The 26,344-nt window shown below is 34.5% G+C and overlaps 2 protein-coding genes across 2 annotated transcripts in view; one reads left to right on the top strand and one right to left on the bottom strand.

Moving 5' to 3' along the window:
- LOC127862132 (WD repeat domain-containing protein 83-like) overlaps nucleotides 1-26,344 on the top strand; it is a 173,580-nt gene that overhangs the window by 67,158 nt on the left and 80,078 nt on the right. The window lies entirely within an intron of this gene.
- On the bottom strand, nucleotides 1,158-26,344 carry LOC127861825 (uncharacterized). Its single transcript, XM_052400504.1, has 8 exons — nucleotides 26,144-26,344; nucleotides 25,822-26,073; nucleotides 24,883-25,500; nucleotides 24,536-24,607; nucleotides 9,546-9,732; nucleotides 8,792-9,114; nucleotides 3,472-3,552; nucleotides 1,158-1,343 (listed from the first exon to the last, which is right to left on the bottom strand). Exons 1-8 carry the CDS (start codon nucleotides 26,300-26,302, stop codon nucleotides 1,158-1,160), a joined length of 1,878 nt encoding a protein of 625 aa, XP_052256464.1. The 5' UTR covers nucleotides 26,303-26,344.

The raw sequence follows: 26,344 nt of genomic DNA, 5'->3' as shown, positions 1-26,344 counted from the left end.
AAAAAACTGACCTGCTTTTCAACATGTATATTAAGATCAAACTTTAATAAATGCTTCGTAACATTATTCTGTAAGACAACAGAAAACACTTCTCAATAAACAAGCATGTAAAATATTCACACAGGATCAATTCTTTGCGGCTTCACTCGGTCACAAAATGCTTCAGTTACATTGACCTAAATGAGCCTTATTTAAATTGTTTACATAAATTAGGGACATAAATCATACCAGTAATCTCTGTATATTACATCATGCATGTATATACACACTTTGCAGAATTTAATGTAAGATCTGCTTATTTTACTGCAATCATTCATTTTTATGCCCCCCGATCAAAGGATCGGAGGCATATTGTTTTTGGCCTGTCTGTCATTCATTCATTGTGTGTGTCCCAAAACTTTAACCTTGGTTAAAGTTTGGTCATAACTTTTTGAATATTGAAGATAGCAACTTGATATTTGGCATGCATGTGTATCTCATGAAGCTGCACATTTTGAGTGGTGAAAGGTCAAGGTCAAGGCCATCCTTCAAGGTCACAAGTAAAATACATACAATCAAATGGAAGTTATTAGCTTTAAAAGGGAGATAATTTCTAAACCTACCAAATGATATATTGAAATTTTATTTCAAAGCGGCGCAATAGGGGGCATTGTGTTTTTGACAAACACATCTCTTGTTATATTATGCTCCCGGATCGAAAGATCGGGGGCATATTGTTTTTGGCCCGTCTGTCATTCATTCATTGTGTGTGTCCCAAAACTTTAACCTGGGTTAAAGTTTGGTCATAACTTTTTGAATATTGAAGATAGCAACTTGATATTTGGCATGTATGTGTACATTTTTGTATCTCATGAAGCTGCACATTTTGAGTGGTGAAAGGTCAAGGCCATCCTTCAAGGTCAAAAGTAAAAAAAATACAATCAAGGTGAAGTTTTAAGCTTTAAAAGGGAGATAATTTCTTAACCCCTGCCAAATGATATATTGAAATTTTATTTCAAAGCGGTGCAATAGGGGGCATTGTGTTTCTGACAAACACATCTCTTGTTATATTTAAAAATGTACGGACAGTCATAATCAAGACCAATATGAAATATAATAAAGAAATTAAATTACAAATAAAGTAATATTGTTGCCATATCTAACCTGGAATGCAGTGACTATTCCAGGAATGCACAAAGCGTGTCGTATTCTGCTATCAGTAACAGAAGGCTGGAAACACAGAACTTCACCAGTTGATCATCCTTGTCCAGCTGATCCTGGTTGACCATGTCTACCAAAACTGGCTTTAGAGGGTAATTAACCTGCTGGTTGACCTCTGGCCACATTTGCTCTATTTTGTGATTCTGAAAATAGTGAAGATGGCTTAGAATTGCAACATTAACCAGTATGGGAAATAAAGAAACACATTTGTATTGGAAATTATCATGCAGTCTACCATACTAAGAGGATAACTTGAAACAAACATGAGGAATTTTACATACAAGGCCATAACAATAATTATTAAATTGAAAAGGAATCTTACTCGTTTTGACTGTGACTGTATGTACGTCATTCTTGCCGTATTGCTCCGCCGTGTCGCATTTCGTTCCTGCATGTACAGGCAGAGGTAGAATTCTGTCCCGTGGTCAACCCTGACCTGATCCCGCAACAAGACACGCAAAACCAGGAATCTGATTAACACTGCAACTAACATCCCGTGAACACGTTTCGCAGATTTTGACAAATCAACACTTATTTTTTCTAACAGCACATTAACATTGTCTCAGAAGTTAAATCCAGCAGCATAATACATTTTCTTCACACAGTAATCAAAAACATTAACCTAATTAAAACAAACTTGATTTTATTTATGACACGTATTTTAATACATCCAAAAATGGAAAACACAATCACTTTTTATTTTCTCCACATTTTGTTTGCGATGTCAGACATTTCAAATATGAATTTTTAACCTGGTTTTCCGAAGGAAAAAACTGGTTATTAGATTGGCGAATTCGGGCGGGCTGGCTGGCGGGCTGGCTTGCGGGCTGGCGGGCGGGCGGAACAAGCTTGTCCGGGCCATAACTATGTCGTTCATTGTCATATTTTAAAATCATTTGGCACATTTGTTCACCATCATTGGACGGTGTGTCGCGCGAAATAATTACGTCGATATCTCCAAGGTCAAGGTCACACTTTGAGTTCAAAGGTCAAAATTGGCAAAAAATGAGCTTGTCTGGGCCATAACTATGTCATTCATTGTGAGATTTTACAATGATTTGGCACATTTGTTCACCATCATGGGACGGTGTGTCGCACGAAAGAATCACGTCAATATCTCCAATGTCAAGGTCACCACAACTTAAAATAGATTTATTTTGAAACAAACTTACAAAGGGGGTTAATTTTGTTTGTTCATTTCAAAAGTTCAGTTTGAGTTGTCTCCCTTAATCAGATTTTTTTTCACAATGAAAACCTGGTTTTGTGACAATTTTGTCCCTTGTTGAACTTTTTCTTTGTTTGGATTTTCCCCAAAGGTCTGTCAGAGCTGCTGTTGGTAGCGTAGACTCTGTGTCAGCCCCTCCAGCACTCTGGTTGTTGACCGTCCAATTGAAATTTCCAAATTTTGGAAATTTGTCTGCAATTGCTCATTTAGTTAGTCTATTTTGTCGCAACAGCATTTATGACATGTAATTTTGAATTCATCTTGGAGAGGTGTCCTCACGAAATCAGGTGGCGATGGTACAGAGAAGCTTAGTTCATTTGATTGTAATCTGGATGCTGCATAGATACATTCAGTTGTTGGTTGCATGTTAGAATTTGACGCCTCTTGTGACGGTGAATTTATTGCCTCGTACATCATATCAGAGTTGTTCTGGTTGTAAAGATTACCTTCCATTTTGATGATGGTTGAATTTATTGCACTGCTTGATTTGTAATGTCCTTCAATTAGTTCCTTTATTTTTTTCTGGCGTAAATTTAGTGTTGTTTAATCCAAATAGATGGTTACTTTTATCGTTAAAATATTTAATACGTTTTTCCTCAATTTTAGTTTCCAATGAGTTGTTTTTTTATTCTGCCTACTTTTGTGCTTTTTACTTAAGCATTGTTTTATTAACTTTAATTGAAATCTTAGTTCACAAGATGTGCTCAAAAAGTGTCCATGATAATAAGGTATAATAAGGTATAAATTTTAAATAGTGTTGAAGTAGTTTTGATCATTCTATTCCTGATGTAAATAGTTCAAGCTCAACTTTAGAAATGGTCTCACAAATGTGCCCTGACTTTATTATTATGGTTAATTGACTGACTTAACTGTTTATTTGAGAGTGGCTTTAGGACAATTATAAGGATAATACCGGCATATAAGTACTGGTTGTTTCTGAAACACAAACAAGCAACTGTTCTTTATCAATATATCATAGTTGAAAAGTGGTTTATTCTACATTAATGTATAAAACGTACAATGTCTATAATATGTAAGCAACTTACTTTTCTTCTCAGACCACTTAATTTCTTCGTCCTAATCCTCAGTGACTGGAACTTTAAAAGCAAAGATGATACTGGTTGTTTCTGAAATACAACAAACAACAGTTATTAATCAATATATATCATGTTGAATAGTGGTGTATTCTACACTAACATATGAAACATACAATGTCTATAATATATAGGCAATTTACTTTTTTTCTCAGACCGCCTAATTTCTTCCTCCGAATCTTCAGTGACTGGAACTTTAAAAGCAAAGATGATACTGGTTGTTTTTGAAACACAACAAGCAACAGTGATGTATCAGTTATATCAACTGTGTCCCAGTCTTTATGTGAAAGGAATTTTAAATGACCTAATACAGGTTGTTTATGAGACACACAAAGCAACAGTTATTTATCAGATATTTCAGTTGAAAAGTTTTTTTCTGTAAGGTCAATTTTTTGTGGTGCCAAAATTACTTTTCCATTGTAGTGTAATGGTTTGGCTTGCAGATATTTGTCATATTGTTCTTCATTTGTAATTTTCAAACTAATTAGTTTTTAGCTCGACTATTATATATAAAATATATATAGTGGAGCTATCCTACTCACTCCGGCGTCTGCGTTAGCGTCTGTGTTAGCGTTAGCGTGCAAATGTTAAAGTTTTCGTACTACCCCAAATATTTTCTTTGTCCCTTGACATATTGCTTACATATTTTGCATACTTGTTTACCAACATGATCCCAACCTATAAATAAGAGCAGACCACTGTATCAAGCATTTTGACGTAATTATGGCCCCTTTTACACTTAGATAATTGAACATTTTGCTTAAATTGCCATAACTTCTTTATTTATGATCACATTTTATTATTACTTTGACAAAACAATGCTTACCTGAATACCACAATGGATTCCACCCAAACAATACCCCACACCCCTACCCAGAATCCCTCCCCCCCCCAACCTCCCTCCCTCCCCCCAATGTTTTTTTTTTAAACATCTAATAAATTACCACACCCCACATTATACCCCCCTCTCACTCACCCCCCTACCCCCCCCCCCCCCCCCGATTTTTTTATATTTTTTTCCTTTTTTTATTTTTGAAAGATTGTCTAATAAATAATTGAATATGAACAATTTCCCAATGATGGCTTACGTTATACTGTCAAGCACTCGAATAGTCGAGCGTGCTGTCCTCTGACAGCTCTTGTTTATATAATAATTTAACGCTCTGATCTTCTGCTTGTTGTTTTGGCGAAAGAAGTTTATCTTGATGGCTTTAGTTAATTGCGTAATTGGCATCTGCAAATATTCTGCCCTCTTGGAGTTGTAAAACATTAAGGAGTCTTTTGAATGAACTGACCCTGGCGTCATCTTCTTTTTTTGGGGACTCCGTAATATCATTTTTCTTATGCATAATGGATTAGAATGGTAAATTATGCAGTGTGGATTAGAATTGTAAATGAAATTTTTAAACTGTATATTTTCAGCTGATGTTAGTGCTTAAATGTCGCTTTCAAGCCAATAAGTTTTTTTATAACAAACATTTCTTATATGTTGTGAGTGGTGGGTACAAATTCGTTGAATGCTTTAAACAATCTTTCCAGCAATTTCATGTCAAACAACACTGAATTCTTATCTTCCATTACCTTTCAAACTTTGCCCTTATGTTCCTCCAACGAACATTAAGGCTTTATAGGCTTTTACTGTGTTGTTCAATTCTGAACAAAAAACAACAACTCTGAACGGAGACACGATAATATAAATTCATGACAAAGTCTTTTTTAAGATGATTCCAATTTCATTATTTCTATTTGATCAATAATAATTCAATATCTACTCCAATTAAGATGTCTGTTTGTATGTAATAAAATTCAACATTCTTTTGATTTTTGTTCAACATTGCACATATACAATTTGCTATTATAAGAGATAAATTTAATACAAAACAATTCACTGTATTAATTTTCTTTTCATCGGATTGTTTCCCTTTGTTAGTGCTTGAATGGTGCTTGCAAGGAAATCGAAGTGTTTTACAAGAAACATGTCTTCTATGTTGTTAGTGGTGGGCACAAATTCTTTAAACGCTATATACAATCTTTCCAGCGAGCGCGGGCATCACTGACCTATTAACTTCCATAACCTTTCCATCTTTGCCCTTCTGTTCTTTGTTAAGGCTTCTGCCAATGAACATTCTTCATTTTTTCGCAAAATTTAGAACTTCGACGGTAGCAATCAAAGTTAAACCTTGCACAAATTATCTTAACTAAATTTTTATTTAGTCAAGAACCTGTGGTCTTATTTATGGATGCTGCCACCAGTCCATTTGGACAAATTTCCATGTAACTTGTACACTAGCCGAGCTAGTAGATATTAAATAAGTCATTTGTTTCTACCACTACAGTTTATTTACATTATATACACACATTTTATTTCAGCATTTCCAACCAAAACTCAAACATTAGACATTTAAAATATATACACCACGTCAGAAATATGTTAAGTTTAGATACATTCTAAAAGCTCCAAAAACAACAAAAACCTCCTCTCCATATAACTTCAGGTTTATATAATTAACCCCCTACCCGAACTCTCAGGTTAACCTGAACCCTCAGTTAACCTGAATCCTCGGTTAACCTGAATCCTCGGTTACTTTAAGAGTACCTGAAATTAAGCTTAATCATGGACCTGACCATTCAATACCAAAGTGTCAGATACCCATTGATAAACAATTATCCCCCATTGATAAGCAATTATCCAGAACTGATCTGATAATGAGTGTTGTAGGTGTACCTGAGTTTACATAATATATTGTAATCTACCTGAAGAACTATCACCTTAGATACATGCATATGTTTTACGTAGTAAAATATTGATACCAGTATTAATGAATTATACCTCAAAACATGAAAATAATCATTATTGCTATAAAAACATTTTAGATGCAAAATAGTAAAAGAATCACTAATAAAGTAGCAAATGTATGATTTTTAAAAACTGCAACAATATTGGTGGCAAACTTGACCTGTATCATTTTCATGACAGAGACATTTGCAACAAAGATACATGTAAAATGTTCAAGCATATACATAATAATATAATATACATAATATATAATTATTTGTATCAGTTATTTATAGAATCATGTGTGCAGTCAAAAATTGGACATTAAGATAAACAACAATACAGTGAATACTAAACAGTTATGGTATGTTTACAAACAAATATCGTTATGGCATATTCACTAACAGTTAACAGAACAATGGTTGTGAAATAATTTTTAACAAATTTGGTTTATAACAACTATGGTAAAATGCATAACATGTTGTTTGTGCCACTAACTTAGTGGCACAAACAGCATGTGTAAGCCTTTTTGGCAAACAAAGAATATGTGTGACCTCTGATGGTCTTCACTGGCCTTGACAAGCAATTGAAGTGCACCCAAAACTTTGGGAAATTGTCACAATCAATCTGAAAATAATTCATCAAGGCATATATATTTTCGTAATTTATGTGTACACATCTGACATCATAATAACAAGACATTTTATATGTCATGTTAATCACAAAAAAAGAAAAAGCTACTAAAAAACGTTTGTCTCCCCTTGGCAAATATCAGATTGATGCTAGACAATTTACATCTAGATAAACAGTGTGTTAATTAATTAAATAATAAATGTACATAAAATGTTAATTAGTTGAATAATGAATGTAATATACAATTAAAGAACGTAGGCTTTCATTACATCTTGTAATAAAGGATTTAAAAATTGTTGCCTTACCCATTCTTCGGACACATCGCTTTTTCCACAAAGACGGCATATGTCTTCAATTGGATCTGAAAATACATTTTTGCAATAATATTGGTGTACAATTTCATACTCTTGTTATGGATTAGTAAAATACGTTTAATATAAAGTCATTCTTATCAAAAGGAGTAATTAAGCTTAAAAGCATTTTTACCTTGATTCATTGCAAAAAGTTGCAGCATCTTCAACCGATAGCTAACAACAGAATCTGCATCCTGGGAAAACATCAGTGGCTCTCCTTTCAATATTTTTTTCTGCAAACTAAATGCAGTTTGTCAATGCAACAAAACATATGAGGTCCCATGTTAAAATGTTTTATGTTTAGCAATAGTGGTACAAACAAATTTGCAAAACTGAAAAAACAAACAACATATTTACAAAGAAAAGGCAAGATATATATACATTTTACTTATTCTTGTTCTGAAAATGAACATCAACAAAATGTAACAAGGGCTTCAAATGAGAGTGCCTTGAACATACATATTTTATTACAAAAATTGCTTATGTAAATACCTCTGATACAGCATGCTTTTTTTCAGAGAATATCTTTTTCATTACTGCACATGAGACATATTGCATGGGACTCTGAAATTTATTTTAACAACTGCACACCCAGCCAGAAAAGAAGCATGCACTTTAGATAGGTCCCCCTGCTTAAGATATACCTTATATGTTCTTCAAATGTGCTTCAGATAAATAGACCTTATTTATCTGAAGTCCCAGGGACTTTAATTATGCTTCCTTATTGAGCTTCAAATGAAGTCTGGGGACTTCAAATGTGCTTCTGATAATTGACCTGCTTTATTAGACTGTTTACAGCCCTGCATGATCATTTTTGTAGAGATAACTCTCTCCTACTTATTTAGCGGGTATCTGTGTTTTATACCAATGGCATTGCATTTTTGATTTGGATTTCTGACTGCTCTTCCTGATTCTTGCAGATAGCTATCAACATCCTTTGCTGGGGCATAGTGAACAACATAGTCTACATTTTTCACATCTAAGCCCATACTAAATGATGTGGAACAAAGGCATACTCTTATTATTCCATATTCGTCTTGGAAGGATGCACATATTGTTTTCTTAATGGTTTCATTGGTTTTTTGGTGAAACATAGCAAATATTCGGTTCCAATAGCCATCACCTCGAGCATACTGTTTTTCACCCAGTTTAGTTTGCAAATTTTCAAACACTTCCACAATTAGCTTTATCTGTTGGAAAAATAATATTATCCTAGGACAGTTTTCACCATGTTGAGCCAGAAGGGCTTCTAACCATTGAAAGTTGTCATTTATTTCCTTGACATCCTTTCTAACTGAGTATTTCACATTCTTCTTGTCTGGGTTAACTACAATTTATACTGCATAATCCATTCATAAAGATTCTAGTATCAATGTCCTGGTTTCAAGATCTGCCGTAGCCATTAAAGCAATAACTGGAATGCTCCTGTTAACTAGAGATCTTAACTAGCCCAGCTGTCCATACTTTGGTCTGTATTCCTTGCTGGACTTTTTCTTTACAGTACGCTCACCCTTTCCTTCTCAACAAACTCTACGTCTATTAGCTTGTGGAAACCCAAAGCCGGGATTTCTGCTGATCCTGTCATCCACATGAGGACATCGTGGGGCTTCAGCGTAATCCCGTTGACGGTGGCGCCATCACCTTTCGTCGCCTGCAGAAATCTGACAAACTGCTGGCCAGTTTTACGGTCAGCCTCTTGGTTGATGTCTTGGCGGTATTTGAAGTTTAGAAGACCTCTGACATCAGCAACGGTGACTGGAGGCTTACGACGGTTAAACATACAGGACAGCTTCTCCTCTCTCACCATGGTCAGAACATAGTGAGTTTGTAGACCTGGAATGATAATATCAAATTAATTTAACGCTACAAATAGTTATTTTATAGAGCTGTCAATCACACAGTTACATGTTCAAATGACACAGTGTCTAGATATATGAAGTTGATTCATAAAAAGCATGTAATTTAAAACGACCTAGTAATGAATATAATGAACTTTATATTATCAACCACATATCTGATATAATGACACTAAAGGCAGTTTAATCAAAATGTTTGATTAAAAATGTTTGATTAATACATGAAAGCTTTTAGATTTTGATCAGCAGCAATTTCATTATTTTTTACGTTTAATTGAAAATAACTTGTATCATTGTGTGTTTAACTTGAATGAAAATCAATCAATCTATCGACTAGCCAGCTTACAAAAACATCTCATTACATTTGGAGGAGCTAAGTTACTCAATATAATAATTATATCACATTACCTTCAATGAACTGGTTCAGTTCATCTCTGCAGTTCAATACTATGTTGTTTACAAGGACCGACTGCAGGAGGGGGATGTGGTCCTTCTTGAATACGTTAGATGGGAGGACGAACCCTGCTGCCTCTCGCTCGTCGTAGATGTTGAAATACAGGTCTTGCAGCTCACGGTCTGACGAAGCACGAGTCATCTGAAATTATACATCTTTATTATATGATCTGTTTTACCCCAATCTTGAGTCAGATGGACTGCATTTAACTCCATTTTAGCACAAACAAATCAATTTTCATCAAGAATTGACTATGTCAAATGTGTATGCTTTATTTTTCAAATTATGTTTAGCTATATTGCCATTACTCATGCAAATAATATTTGCTATTTGGCTAGTGTGTAAAGTTGGTTGAATGTGTAACATTGCTCATGTCTTTTCCTTACATATTATAAATTTCTGTCACTGGTTGTAGTTCAAGATCTGATTTTCGGCAAGTAATGGGATTGATAATTATTTAAATGGTCAGGGAAAATACTAACCTTTTTAACCAGGTTTTCCGAAGGAAAAAACTGGTTATTAGATTGGCGAATGCGGGCGGGCTGGCTGGCTGGCGGGCTGGCGGGCTGGCTGGCTGGCGGGCTGGCGGAATAAGCTTGTCCGGGCCATAACTATGTCGTTCATTGTCAGATTTTAAAATCATTTGGCACAATTGTTCACCATCATTGGACGGTGTGTCGCGCGAAATAATTACGTCGATATCTCCAAGGTCAAGGTCACACTTTGAGTTCAAAGGTCAAAAATGGCCATAAATGAGCTTGTCCGAGCCATAACTATGTCGTTCATCGTCAGATTTTAAAATCATTTGGCACATTTGTTCACCATCATTGGACGGTGTGTCGCGCGAAATAATTACGTCGATATCTCCAAGGTCAAGGTCACACTTTGAGTTCAAAGGTCAAAAATGGCCATAAATGAGCTTGTCCTGGCCATAACTATGTCATTCATTGTGAGATTTTAAAATCATTTGGCACATTTGTTCACCATCATGGGACGGTGTGTCCCACGAAAGAATTACGGCAATATCTCCAATGTCAAGGTCGCCACGACTAAAAATAGATTTAAAAAAAAAAAAAAAAATTACAAAGGGGGTTAATTTTTTTTGGTCATTTCAAAAGTTCAGTTTGAGTTTTCTCCCTTTATCAGATTTTTTTTTCACAATGAAAACCTGGTTTTGTGACAATTTTGTCCCTTGTTTGATCTTCAATTGTTGACATCAACGCATCGAGGATCTCACACAACTGTTCAAAAATGGGATAACGGGTACACATACGTCGTGCATACAGGGGGCTCCATTTGTACTTTTAAGACTTGACACTTTTTCATTAATTTTTAAGTGGAACTCCAATGGTACCCCATACAGCTTACAATTAAAAAATGTGATCTGACAGTCAAAGGGACTTCTTTTGTTCTTATGAGACTTCAACAAAAGATTGTGTTTGTCTCTTCTTGACTTGTTCAAAATGTTCAATAAAACTCAAATTAAGGTTAAATGAACCAATACCTTTTTCAGAAGGTATTGTAATTAAGGAATAAATGGTCAGCAAATTAGAAAAGACTGGTTACAGGATAAAATTAGACTGGAGACTTCATTGTAAAAAATATACTTCTTAATGTAAAATAATCACTCCTTCTACAGTATTAGATAAATTAATAAGATAATACATCAACCAATCAAGACACTTCCTCTCTTCCAAAGAGAAGAAACTAAAGAAAGTGTAACAACAAATAGTTTTGGCACATATTTTATTACAGCAATATTTGAATACATAAACCAGTTTGCAGTGAGTCACATAGTAAAACAAACACATTGATACATATATCATAATATATGACAATATATGGGATAAGCATTTTAATAACTTCTAACTGTAAGTTTTAAGTTAAGTTTTTCTATAAGTCTCAATATATATCTATAATAACAAGTAATTTTTGTTGAAAAATCTTTACAATGCAGTAAATATTTTGGAAATGTTGATACATTGAGGAATTTATACTCATAGAAAAAAAAATGCACAAAACTTATACCGTTGCAGATTTTAGGCATCTGTTCAATAGACTAGAGTCCCATTAGTGGAAAAAATATACTCTTTTATGAAAATGATATTGTAATAAATATGTGTTGTTCATTCAGTCTCAAAAAGACATTATTTAACTAAGGACATCCCCTTCTCTCTCGTAAAGATAGTGAATCCATCTATCTTTCCAGCATTTTCTTTATTGGAATCTTTCCTATAAAACATGTCTCTGAATTTCTTAAACATGCAAAGTAGCACATATCTACAATGTTCTTAATGTCAGTAATGTCAGTTTCATTTGACTCTTTTGGTATGAAAAAATGTCATATTCTACCATCTGCAGTTCCTTTATTACAGCCCAAAACTTAATAACCAAAGGCACTGTATCTACTTTTAAATAGTACACTACTTTTTCAAAGTAAGAAACATTTTCAAGTACATACTCGACTGTGTAACTATTTCTTTTTGTTACATTTTTTAATGAAACATAATTCCACGAGTAAGTAGCCTATAGAATTTGTAAACATTGTTTATCGGCCCTAAAAGTCTTTACTTTTCTGTCTAGTTTCTGGCAAAAGCTGGCAATTAATTTGCCTTCCAACAGCTTAAGAATCGTTATTGATGTATTCCCGATTTTTTAACTTCTGATGTTTAGTCAAACACTGATAAAGCATTCTGCCTCCGAGCCTTTTGAAATGTTTTTACCAATGTTGGAAGCTGCTGGTGTATAGTGACAGCTGATGCTATCTGGGGTGGTATTTCAGAAACATCTTAAGTAATTTCTTAAATAATTTCACATAAGTTAAAAATTACAATGTTTTGTATTTCTTTACTAAATAAGGAAACACATGTTTTTTTGGTATTCCTAAAATAACATTGGCATAATGATGCTATTTAAATGTATATCTTAATGCCAATCTATTGCAGTATGAAATGAAACACTTAAGAAAAAATATCCCAATTTAAGGATAAGAATAAAATTTAACTTAAGATGCTTCTGGAATACGACCCCAGAAGTTCAATTTTTGTAGTTCCATGAAACAAAGAGCGTACATCTCCATTATGGCCTCAAAAAAGAAACAATACTGAGACCATAGTGGCCCAAGCTCTTCAACTTTTTCAGCAAAATGAAGTAAACAATGTACATTGTATGTTTCATAGCGTGGTGCATATAAGTAATCAATAAGTGCACAGAACTTTTGAAAAAGCTGTCAAGCTCTTGATACATCTGATCTTGATGTGGGCGGTAGATGGTAAGGAGTACCCCCTTAGCCTACAAATTCTCTATCAGTGTGTCCCTTTGCTTGTCTTTTTGTTATTTGCCTCTTTAAACTCGCGTAACTTAACCCTCCTGTATCTGCAATGGTACCATGTACTTTAAAGTCTTTCCTAAAAATGGTCGGAACACTTGGTAATTGATCCCCCTCCAGGTAATATATGCTTTTCCTAATATCTACTATTTTCTGTCTGGTACTGGTCGGATTCATATTGATGTTGTTGTTGTTTTAGATCTCAGACGAGCCCCCAAAATGTTCCGGGTATGGATCTATAAATAAAGAAATTACAATGTTATAATTCTTTATTTCATATCAGTATGGGAAAGATGGACTGTGCATTACAACATTATTACATGACAGATGACAAATCATTACACCATATACTGGTTGCATAGCAACTTACATTATATATGCCATGTAAAGAATGACATGTATATGATGACAGAACATAACATCAACTATATGTTGCTTAACAACTCATATAATTGTAACATAATGAACATTATCCAATGCCATTGGATTTAATTTTGTATTACTCATTAAAAGATGACAATACTGAACAAATGATTACACGTTCAAAATGCTAAGTTCTGACTTTTGCTCGCAAGTTGTACATTTACTAGGGTTTTTTCAGTTCTGATTTATTTGTAGTATCAGTCCATAAAGTCAGTAGCCTTTTCTGAACACCAAGCAATATACAGTGCATATAATCAACAGTTATGATCTACTCTGATGATATCTAAGTAGGGTAGCTTTGTTAGAACAGTATGGCCTTTTACACCATACTGTTATTTACCAGTCACTTCTGCATTATTGAATGTCTCACAGTTTGTGAATGAGTGTGGGAAGGCCAATGTCCACAGTCAGATGCAACATCTGTATTCTCATATGGGTAGGACAACATGGATCCTTTTACACTAGTTTTAACTGATACTCCCTTTGTGATACAGCATCCTCACCCATAAAATCCATTAAACTGTACCAAGTTTTGCATCAGACATCTAGCAGGTGCATCACATTTAATAATCTTGCAGGTAGGAGAGTCTTCTTTCCATATAGTATCCCTGATACACCTTAAAAAAACAACATGATTTAGTTGAAATTTTCATTCCATTTCTGTGAAGTCAGTGACCTTCATTTCGGAAACTTACTTCAGCAAATCTCCTTTATTAAATATTGCAATTCTTACCATTGCCATGTTTGCCGCCTTTTACCAATGTGTTCACATCAAATTCTCCACTTGAATGACATGTCTAAGCTGTTTCACAAACCAGTCTTTAAAGTTTAGAAGATAGGACGTCAGTGGTACCTTTGCCGGTTTATTGATATGTCTCATCTGCTGTCTTCTTTTGGCTACACAGAAAACCCTGTCATTCCAGTGTGCGTTGTATAGTTCTGTAAAATGGCGTGCTTATTTGATCATTTGTTCGTCTTCGGTCTGGACCCCCATGCTGCTTTTCAGCAATGCGATGTGTTTAATGTAGTGGCCAATTGTGAGAGCCAACTCAGCCGCAGCGGCGAGACGCTTTCCTGAAGGATATGTTCTTGGTAGCATTTAACACTTTCATAAAGTTTATCCCAGTTTTGAATTATGAAAGTGGACTTTTAGTTTCATTATTCTGATTTAGTTGTTTAAGTAACCTACTAACTGTTCTCAATTTTGTTCACGCGTTATCAACGTCTTTCACCCTTTGTTCTTTTTTTTGCCTAATCGGCACAACTTTGACCTAGCGAACTCACATATAAGTGTGACATTTTTGCATAGAAGCGGAAAGCCTGGTTTTGCACGAGTTTCCTTTATTCCATCAAAAAAGGATTCCAGTAGGGCATCGTTTTCCTCTATGTCCTGCATAAATGGAAATAACATGGCCTTTGCATCACGACGAAAATTGTTTGTTGAAGTTTGTTTGTCCTTGGGCTTCAAGCAACAATTATTTACATGAAGCCATAATGTGTCTTTGTTGTAGAACCCTAAACAATATTCACAAGGCAAGTTGTCTGCAGAGGAATATTTCTCTTTTTGTTTGCTATTTGGTCTTCTTGCGACTACCAATTCCCCCTTGCCCCTTTCGATTACCTGCCAATATTAAGATACAATTACTACAACTATTTGAAATTTAAATGGACAAAAAATCTGTAGCATAAATACATTATTTTTGCAAAAAACAACTGCAAGTCAAGTTTTCTATTTAACCAAACAGTTTTTTTTGCTTCTTAATAAGATGTGATGAGTTGTTTTTTACTACCACATTGTTCACATTTTTGACAAAGTGTTTTTAAACAACTGGAACAATTTTCGGACTCACCTTGCTATGATATTTTCAATTAAACAACACTTAAACCTGCTAAAATCACTTCTTTTATAATCAAACACAAGTCACAATCACAAATCTGTCATAGTCACTCACAAACTTCTGACTGCAACTGTAGGCCTAAAACATTTCAAGTTGTATTATATCTTTAGAATAATGTCCATCTGACATCAATACAAAGGGCTTTGATGGAAGTGCCCAGTTAATAGGGGTCAATATCCAGGAGTATTACACAATCACCACATGGCAACAATGCAAGCACAGGTATACATGAGTTTTAAAGAGAGTAGGATAAGTGAATGAAAGATCAATAAGATTCATATGTAACAATTCTTGTTGTTTTATTGGTTTTACCACTATGTCGAATTTCTGCAAAAATATTGATAACAATCATAGGTAATGGCAATAATTAATTTGAGTAACGCAATAATTAGTTAAATATTTGGGTTGTGGTTAATGTTTCTGAAGCCATTACCAGTTCATACTTGATATGAATAAACATATGCTTACAAAAATATCTATACAATTAGCAAATAATATTATGAAACAATTACTATTATGATTTTCAAGTTCTCAGTATGTACAATAATGATTCTGTACCAGAGGTGGTATGTAGTCGGAATCGCTATCTGCAGACATATCAAAATCTTTTTCTTCGCAAAAAAGAAAGAATATTACACATAAAACATATATATGTTTGTATATGTAAAGAATTGATAAAAATCGTTAAGAAATTTAAATATTTTAATATATGTGTGTCTACTGTTGTTGTGGGGTTAAAAAATAAAGTCGTGGCATATATTACATAATAATTAAAAAGAAGTGCCAAAAACAAGTATTACCTGTACAATGATAGTCATATGAAAAGGTTAGGATCCTTTTTGATCTTCCTTCACCTCCTAGCGCAGCTCATGTGTCACATAGTCGACAGAACAACACCCAGTTCATAGTTAAAACATTCTTTATTTATTTTTCAAGTGATCGTATAGTATCACGCATTGTAAAGTATCTACGAGTATGAGCCAAGCTCCTCTGTCCAGTTATGACTCAGATATACCGTATATTTTGACTTTTTTTCAAATTTGTTACATTCAGATGATTATTTTAGACCCTATTCAGAAATTTTAAACTCAGAATTTGTAATTATACAGGTCATTGTTAAAGGAACAGATTCTAGTCAGAGAGAGACACACATGGCAAGTTTTTGCAAAGTTAAAGAAACAGAATTTATACCCACATTTTATTATAACAGAAAATATAAAAACAACAGACTTCCATGTAAGACATGTAAGAAATTATAATAGTCAATGTTATTTAATAGTCATATTAGATAACTTTCGGACATTTTTCATATATAACTGAACTATATCACACCTTTTAGAAAGAATCTTTTCCGAAATATGAGTGCACTGTATATCTCGCTATCCATTTCGTCCCGTGCTTCCATTTCTGTGAAGTTGGTGACCTTCATTTCGGAAACTTCAGCAATTCTTCTTTTATTAAACACTGCAATTCTTACCATTGCCATGTTTGCATACATGTAAAATACAGTGATTGACAAAAAAAAATTATGCAAATGGATTTTACAAAAAGCACTTTGTGTAATGTAAATTAAGCGTGCTTCTACCAATGGTCCATCAACATTACCTCGATACTGCAAAAAAAATACAAAAATGTGTTTATTCTTGCAAAATAATTCACTCATTAGAATGTGTTGCAAAATCAAAAATAAACATCAGCTCTATTTGAAATTAGTTCAACAGCCATCTGTTGATGCCTAAATCGAACACCTGTGTATCATGTCCTTGTATATAGTGCTGCTTGTTGTTGTTATTGTCAAACCATGTCTTTATGCCTTATGTTTTCATGGCTTTACTATAAGCAAGCGTAATGTTTACAACGACTGTCAGGACGATATAGAATTAGTGGAAAATAAGTAATTATTTAATATTCAATTTACAGCGTGACGCCCAGTAGCCTTGGTTCTAAAATGCGTTAAAAAATGAATGTAAGTCTTTTTTGGAATGTGTTTTAATGGTTTGTAGACCTAACTGGAAAAAAAGTGCCTTTTCCCAATGTGTTCGCATCGGATTCTCCACTCGGATGACATGTCTAAGCTGTTTCACAAGCCACAGTCATTCAAGTTTAGAAGATGGAACGTCAGTGGTACCTTTGCCGGTTTATTGTTATGTCTCATTTGCTGTCTTCCATTGGCTACGCAGGAAACCCTGCCATTCCAGTGTGCGTTGTATAGTTCTGTAAAATGGCGTGCTTCTTTGATCATTTGTTCGTCTTTGGTCTGGACCCCCATGCTGCTTTTCAACAATGTGCTGTGTTTAATTTTGTGGCCAATTGTGAGAGCCAACTGCGTCGAGTCGCTTTCCAAGGATTTAAAACTTAGATAAAGTTTATCCCAGTTATGAATTCTGAAATTGGACTTTTAGCTTCATTATTCTGATCTAGTTGTTTAAGTAACCTACCAACTGTTCTCACTTTTGTTCCCGCGTTATCAACGTCTTTCACTCTTTGTTTGTTTTTTTCCGCCTAATCGACACAACTTTGACCTAGGGAACTCGCGTATAAGTGAGTCATTTTTGCGTAGAAGAGGAACACCTGGGTAGGGCATCGTCTTCCTCTATGCCCCGCATAAATGGAAATCACTTGGCCTTTGCATCACGATGGAAATAGTTTGTTGAAGTTTGTTTGTCCTTGGGCTTCAAGCAACAATTATTAACATGAAGCCATAATGTGTGTTTGTTGTAGAACCCTGAGCAATATTCACAAGGCAAGTAGTCTGCAGAGGAATATTTCTTTTTTTGTTTGCTATTTGGTCTTCTCACGACAACCAATTCCCCCTCGCTCCTTTTGATTACCTGCCAAATTAAGAAACAATTACTACAACTATTTGTAATTTAGTTGCACACAAAATCTGTAGCAGAAATACATTATTTTTGCAAAAACAACTGCAAAACAAGTTTTCTTTTTAACCAAACAGTTTTTTGTGCTTCTTAAAAGATGTGACAAGTTGTTGTTTTTTACTACCAAATTGTTCACATTACTGACAAAGTGTTTTTAAACAACTGAAACAATTTTCGGACTCACCTTGCTATGATATTTCCAATTGAAACAACACTTAAACCTTCTAAAATCACACATCTTTCATAATCACACACAAATGCTAAAATCACAAATCTTTTATAATCACACACAAACTTCTGACTGCAACAGTACTGTAGGCCTAAAACATTTCAAGTTGTTATATATCTTAAGAACGGTGTCCAGCTGACATCAATACACAGGGCTGTGATGGAAGTGCCCTGTTAATTGGGGCCAATTTCCAGGAGTATTACACAATCACCACATATCAACAATGCAATCACAGGTATAAATTAGTTTTAAAGAGAGTAGGATAAGTGAATGAAATAATAAGATTCATATGTAACAATTCTTGTCGTTTTATTGGTTTAACCACTATGTTGAATTTCTTCAAAAATATTGATAACAATCTGAAGTAACGGCAATAATTATTTTGAGTAACGCAATAATTATAATGAAATATTTGGGTTGTGGTTAATGTTTCTAAATCCATTACCAGTTAATACTTGATATGAATAAACATATGCTTACAAAAATATCTATACTCTTAGCAAATAATAATATGAAACAATTACTATTATGATTTTCAAGTTCTCAGTATGTACAATAATGATTCTGTACCAGAGGTGGTATGTAGTCGGAATCGCTATCTGCAGACATATCAAAATCTTTTTCTTCGCAAAAAAAGAAAGAATATTACACATAAAAGTGTGTCTACTGTTGTTGTGGCGGTGAAAATAAAGTCGTGGCATATGTTACATAATGCTTAAAAAGAATTACCAAAAACAAGTATTACCTGTACATAGCTTGTTATTTGAAAAGTTTACGTTTCTTTTTGATCTTCCTTCACCTCCTAGCGCAGCAGTTCTGTCACATAGTCGACAGAACAACACCCAGTTCATAGTTGAAACATTCTTTATTTATTTTTATGCCCCCCTTCGAAGAAGAGGGGGTATATTGCTTTGCTCATGTCTGTCGGTCCGTCTGTCGGTCCGTCCACCAGGTGGTTGTCAGACGATAACTCAAGAACGCTTAGGCCTAGGATCATGAAACTTCATAGGTACATTGATCATGACTTGCAGATGACTCCTATTGATTTTGAGGTCACTAGGTCAAAGGTCAAGGTCACTGTGACCCGAAATAGTAAAATGGTTTCGGGATGATAATTCAAGAACGCTTATGCCTAGGATCATGAAACTTGATAGGTAGATTGATCATGACTAGCAGATGACCCCTATTGATTTTCAGGTCACTAGGTCAAAGGTCAAGGTCACGGTTACCCGAAATAGTAAAATGGTTTCCGGATGATAATTCAAGAACGCTTATTCCTAGGATCATGAAACTTGATAGGTAGATTGATCATGACTAGCAGATGACCCCTATTGATTTTTCAGGTCACTAGGTCAAAGGTCAAGGTCACGGCGACCCGAAATAGTTAAATGGTTTCCGGATGATAACTCAAGAACGCTTATGCCTAGGATCATGAAACTTGATAGGTACATTGATCATGACTCGCAGATGACCCCTATTGATTTTGAGGTCACTAGATCAAAGGTCAAGGTCAGGGTGACCCGAAATAGTAAAATGGTTTCCGGATGATAACTCAAGAACGCTTATGCCTAGGATCATGAAACTTGATAGGTACATTGATCATGACTCGCAGATGACCCCTATTGATTTTCAGGTCACTAGGTCAAAGGTCAAGGTCACAGTGACCGGAAATAGTAAAATGGTTTCCTGATGATAACTCAAGAAAGCTTATGGCTAGGATCATGAAACTTCACAGGTACATTGATCATGACTCGCAGATGACCTCTACTGATTTTCAGGTCACTAGGTCAAAGGTCAAGGTCACAGTGACAAAAAACATATTTACAAAATGGCTGTCACTACAACTGAGAGCCCATATGGGGGGCATGCATGTTTTACAAACAGCCCTTGTTCAAGTGATTTTATAATAACACGCATTGTTAAGTATCTACGAGTATGAGCCTAGCCCCTCCGTCCAGTCATGACGTCTAACCAAACTCTACTCTCTAATACAAGATCTCGAAGTATTTATATCCAAGACATTTGTAACTATCAACTTTCATTAATTGAGTTGATAGATAAAGCTCTTGATATAAGCTCCTTTGCACTGCTCACATCATCAATTGTGGGTAGATCTGCTTCAGTCAAGCCAAACATACACTCCTGTGAAATGTACCTTAGAATGAGGTGTTTTCTGGTATCAATGCTGTGTGAATCCAGGATGGAAGGTGGTAGCTGTACTTGTACTTTTGAGTACAAGTTGACTGGTAAATGCCTCTGCGAAATGATATGCATGAATCATTAATTTTTCATACTTTCAAGAATTGTTCATGAACTCTTCTTCATTAACGTCACTTCATGAAGTGAGGTTTGTTCCACTTTATTAAAATATCAAGAATATATCAAGGATTCCCAAAATTCATGAATTATGCATAAAAAGTTTCAAGAATAAATGAAGAATATTTTTGGAATTTAGTATTCTTAAACCACCCATGAACTACTGGTATTCATAAATTATTTTATGAATGTTTCATGAATATTTTTTATTTTAAGATTCTTAACCCTTTGCATGCTGGGAAATTTGTCGTCTGCTAAATTGTCGTCTGCTAAAGTTCTAAAATTAGCATTTTCTTCGATTTTTTTCCAAAGAATACTATCAGAATAGCAAACAGTTTGGATCCTGATGAGACGCCACGTTCTGTGGCGTCTCATCTGGATCCAAACTGTTTGCAAAGGCCTTTAAAATTCGGTTCCCGCACTGAAAGGGTTAAACCACTCATGAATTATTCATAAAATGTTTAAGAATAAATGAAGAATATTTTTGGAATTTAGTATTCTTAAACCACCAATGAACTATTTATAAATTATTTTATGAATGTTTTATGAATATTTTTTGAATTTAAGATTCTTAAACATCCCTGAACTATTCATCAATTATTTTAGGAATGTTTCAAGTCACTGAGCAGATCAGGTATTTTTGTCAGAATGAAGGAAACAATTGCGCCACTACTCAGAATAAAATATTATCGTACAGGACCCAAAATCAAACTTGACCCTGCATTTTATAACTATAATACATATATGTAATATTGATCATACATCTTATACATCTTATTCTATTTGAACTTGAACATCACAAGCAAATTCTACCACTCTAATTGGAACACATTACAGATACACTGTACAGGTCCTTAGACTGTGTCAAGACAAGAACAACATCAGTTACTGGAAAACAGCATGTCCATGCCTGTAAGGCATTGTTCCAACAATTGCTGTTTCTGCTATTCCCTCCACACTAATGAAAACCTATGGCGCACCAAAGGGGTCGAAACTTTAACTTCTGCTCGAGCAGAAAAAAATGCTGCTCGAGCAGCATTTAACAGCATATTGCTGCTCGAGCAGCAAAATTTCTGCTCGAGCAGCATTTATTTTTGGAATAAGCCATTGAACCAGTCAGCCAATCAAATTTGAGCTTACAAACGGACGACATAAGCTATCTCTACGGAAACGAAATAGACCGTGAATGAGCTTGAATATTGTCAGATCGTGAGATCTGACAGATAAATCGGAAATCTGACGATTTTCACAGTACCCCCGTGAGATTGCTCCGATCAGTCGCCGTGAAAAATGTCAGATTGATGAAAAATAATATTTAACGCATTGTTGTTTCAATTCATCTTAATTTCGCGTTTTAACAGCTTGCAGTTATTTTCGGACATATTTTTTTCGGACGTTCAACGTAAACACGTTGTCCACAACAAAGATATCAAAACAGTAGTTCTAACACCATGCAAACATTTGAATTTTAAAACGATTTTCGTTTTAAATGTTATATATATCGATGATGTACATGCATTACGTTGTAAAGAAATATGGTAATGCCTAATTTACAGTCATGAGTGTTGCAGTGTTAATACAAAGATATAACATTGATTTAAGACAATATTTTCAGATTATATATATATATATATATATATATATAAATATATATATACTCCTAAAATCAACCTTCGGGTAACCTTACCCGATAATACAACTGTTGGGTGACATTGTTGTAAAACGATAACTTTAACTGATTTTAACATTTTTATTTGTTATTTATTATAATTTAAACATATTTTACATGTCATATTAATTTTACGGCACAAAAATGAACGATGACAGATATACTTTTTGTGTGTGTCGCCGAAAGGTAAAATGCATTACGGTGATGGCACAATGCTACTGTTGAGTGACACGATACTGTTTCCTAAAGGTTGCATGCGTCTTGTATCGTATTAAAGTATACAAGTATTTTTCGTGATTGTTTCAATGGCTGACATAGCATTTTTTTTTTTTAAGAATTATTTAAAAGCATAATCTGCTAAAACTAAAGTAAGTAATAATGTTTAGTCCTTAAGTCTAAACAAATGATCGCCTGATTTATTGTCATATCTACTCATTTACTCGTTTTAGTAAATGTCTAAATTATCAGCATTATAGATGTTGTGTCAAACTGCAATTTATATTGAAATGTGATTGTTTATCGCGAAAATGTGTTTGTTGATGTTGAGTAATTATTATAAACATTATATCCACAGCAATTTAAAACATCAAAGTAATCAGAAAAGATAAAACAAAAGGTAAAAGCTGGTTTAATTATTTAATACGGGAAAATTACAATACTAAGTTCAAGTTAACAAGTTCATTGCGAAACCTTAACACAGTGTTGCAGAACATAGCATATGTACATGAAGAAGTCAATTACATAAATTCATTTATCTGAAGCGAAAGCGTATTTCAACATAAACATCTTATTATAAATACATAAACATATAAATCAAAACATTTTAAGATTTTCAAGTTGTCAAATGCATTCGGTTAACGTGATAATCGTTTATATGAGACATCTTAGCCACCACTGTTAAATCAATGGAATACAATATAGATGAAGCCAAATAAATACAAGTGCTTCAATTTTGAAGCCACCGTCTTTACAGCGAGTACTAGTATATACGATTTTAGTTAGTTTTAAATTGATCAAATTATCGATTCATGACATCAATCTCTGCAAAAATGATATCAAGTAGAATATTAATGATAATTGAGAAAATATTTTAGAAGCCTTTGTATGAGCCTTTTTATGTACTATATTAGAATGAAAAACAAGGTAAAGATATCGTATTTACGAGTGTAACAATTGTTGAGAGTCGATTTTGTCAATACAATTGATTATAATAAATTATTTGACTTTTATGAGTAGTCGATCGCACAGTTGTCTTTTATTTTGAAGGACACATGGTTTTAAGGTAATGTGTGTACTTATTGATGTGCATTGAGTTGATTCAGTCTCATTTGCACTTTACAAATTTAAATATTCCAACAGTTTGTTTCTGTGGAAACGAATATTTTAATATATGCTTATAAGAAGTCGTATTATAAAATCGCATATAACATATGTACAAAGGAAAATATGAATATAAACATTTTATTAATCGAAACCCATAAAACAGCCACGCAAAGCGCAATATTTTAGATTCAGACAGTCGTGCTAATGCATGAAAATATCGCACACTATTGTCGCGTGAATAAGTTGGAAATATTCACTGACAGACAAAGGGGACGGAAAATATTATAACTTGTCTTACATATATATATTTCAATGTGAAGTTAATACTTATATACTTTAATTTCATATTATACACTAAAAGACAAACAGCCCTGACTAATTTTATTAAATTAATACCATGCCCATTTTAATACTATATGATTGCCAGTTATCTGTTGTGTTGTGTTTCTATTTTTAATGAATTTAACACCAAGTTTGATACTTCTATCGCGAAAAACACACTCTGTTCTGTATTCACGTAATAATCCGTAAACAACAAATTACAAACACTACTGACATGTCAAACACATTATACTACATTAAAATGGAATATTTGTCCATACCTTCTTGACTTCTTTTGTCTTCTGTTAATGCGTCAGGTACAATCGTTTCTGGGATGGTGCCTTTTCATGTTTTTCCTAAATCATTTATGAAAAATAAAATCACGGAATGTCGAAGATTTACCCCATATTTTCGACTGGGCTTGGTTGTGCCTTATCGCTGTACAGTAACTGTATAAATATGTACTATTACAATTCTCTAATAACAAAACAATTATCCGAATCACTCCGTTAATTAATTACAACTAATTGGACTACATTAGCAATTTCTTTTAAATGTTACCTTCTTGGATTGCATATTCTGTTCCTGATTCACGTAATGTCGTCTCTTGAATGGTGCCTTTTCGTGTTGCTCCTTGAATATAACATTATGGACCTTTTATGTTGTGTATAATTGAAATAAATGATATTATATATTATATTTTATAACGTGTTTCAGGCATAATCGTTACGCGTTACATAAAGTCAGTGATGTAAAAAGTATTGGTTTCAGGACTCACTCGTCGATTTACTTAAAATCAATTTGTTGCACGCAGAACAAACTCTATTTGAATAACTCTTTATTTTAAAAGAATGTCTCAAAATACAATATATTAAACCTTTATCGATGTCTTGCAGGTGTCGACCCACTTTAATTACCTCCATTATTGGTTGCGGATACTGGTATGTACCCAGATTCACGTCCTTTGAATGGCCCATATGCTTGTAAAAATATTGCTTTTCTGATTCGGGGGCTTGGAGTGCGCTGTATAAAGTAGAGATTCTGTGCCTCTGCTTGCTTGCTGTAAGTTTTTCTGGATGCAGTAATTTTGCATTTAAACACATCTTATTGATACAAGTCCACCCACCAACGTGATCGTGTGAAAGTGATGTGTGCGGGAACAAAAAGTCATTTGTTTCGAGGACTTGAACATTTTTTCGAACATCTTGGTCACACAAAATGTCCAATCCGCGAACACAATCCTTTGGAATGAGAACAGGTACGAGATGATTGCCTTTTCCTGGCTGATACCCAATGATCATCTCTGAAAAAAGTTTCTTGTCACATTCAGAGAGATTAGCAACATTATCGTTGTCGACCCATTTCCCCTCCTTCGCAGACAGATAGTGTGCGATTTTCAAGCGACTGGGCTCACCACCTCGTCTTGCATTAAGCAGTGTTAATCTGCTACACAGACTGTCAAGAAGCAGAACAAACTCTTTTCGATCAATGAGTGTGAAGTCACATGTCATTTTGCTTGATGGTTTCTTTAATGTATTGGCTCAATTGTTGAACCTCCTGTTTTTCGGCCTGTTGTTCTGGCATCCTAAGTTTTTCCTGGCGGCTATAGTTAATTGCATAATTTGCATCTGCAAATATTCTGCCCTGGTGGAGTTTAAACACATGAAGAAAGCTTTTGTATGAACTGACCATGGCTTTGTCTTCTTTTTTTGCGTAATAGCCAATCATTTTTTCCTGAGCAGTATGGATTAGAAATTTCAATGACATTTTCAACCCGTATTTCAGCTGGTTTTTTTTTCTTTAGTTTGTGCTTCAATGGCACTTTCAAGGAAATCGAAGTGTTTTACAATAAACATGTCTTCTATGTTGTGACTGGTGGGCATGAATTCTTTGAACGCTGTATACAATCTTGCCAGCGAGCGCATGTCAGACATCACTGACTTCTTGACTTCCATATCCTTTCCAACTTTACCCTTCTGTTCTTGGTAAAGACTTCTTCCAATGAACATTAAGGCTTCACTTCGGCACACCTCACCTATATCGTTGTCATGAAATCTACTGAGGATTTCACGCTCGAATTCCCCATCACCAGTGCACAGCTACTTGTGTCGATAGAAAAGACGACTTCCAAAAAACCCATTGCATTTAGAGCACTTTACATCAGCATGCCCTTTTCTTTTCGATAAGTACGCTGGTTCCGGATTGTTCTTTGTTGAATAGATAAATCCCATCTTTGCGTATTCTATCGAACGCATTATCTCTCTCTTTGGAACCTTCTGGGTGGGACAAGGCTTCCTGCACCAGCACTTGGTCTTTGTGTTTGCTCATCAAACGTCGTCTTAACTGACATTGCGCCGATTTACAGAAAGG

The sequence above is a fragment of the Dreissena polymorpha genome, chromosome 16 (genome assembly GCF_020536995.1).
Source record: "Dreissena polymorpha isolate Duluth1 chromosome 16, UMN_Dpol_1.0, whole genome shotgun sequence".
In the NCBI taxonomy this organism is placed as follows: domain Eukaryota; kingdom Metazoa; phylum Mollusca; class Bivalvia; order Myida; family Dreissenidae; genus Dreissena; species Dreissena polymorpha.
Note: the sequence above shows the minus strand (reverse complement) of the source record. Positions and strands in the feature narration are given on the sequence as shown.

What these genes read in the sequence shown, in the direction of transcription:
- LOC127861825 (XM_052400504.1), bottom strand. Translation starts at nt 26,302, where the DNA reads ATGAGCAAACACAAAGACCAAGTGCTGGTGCAGGAAGCCTTGTCCCAC. An exon ending in ACATAGAAGACATGTTTATT is followed by an intron (nt 25,501 to 25,821) that starts GTAAAACACTTC and finishes AATACATTAAAG; the next exon opens with AAACCATCAAGCAAAATGAC. An exon ending in AGTTTGTTGAGAAGGAAAGG is followed by an intron (nt 3,553 to 8,791) that starts GTGAGCGTACTG and finishes GTTGTATTTCAG; the next exon opens with AAACAACCAGTATCATCTTT.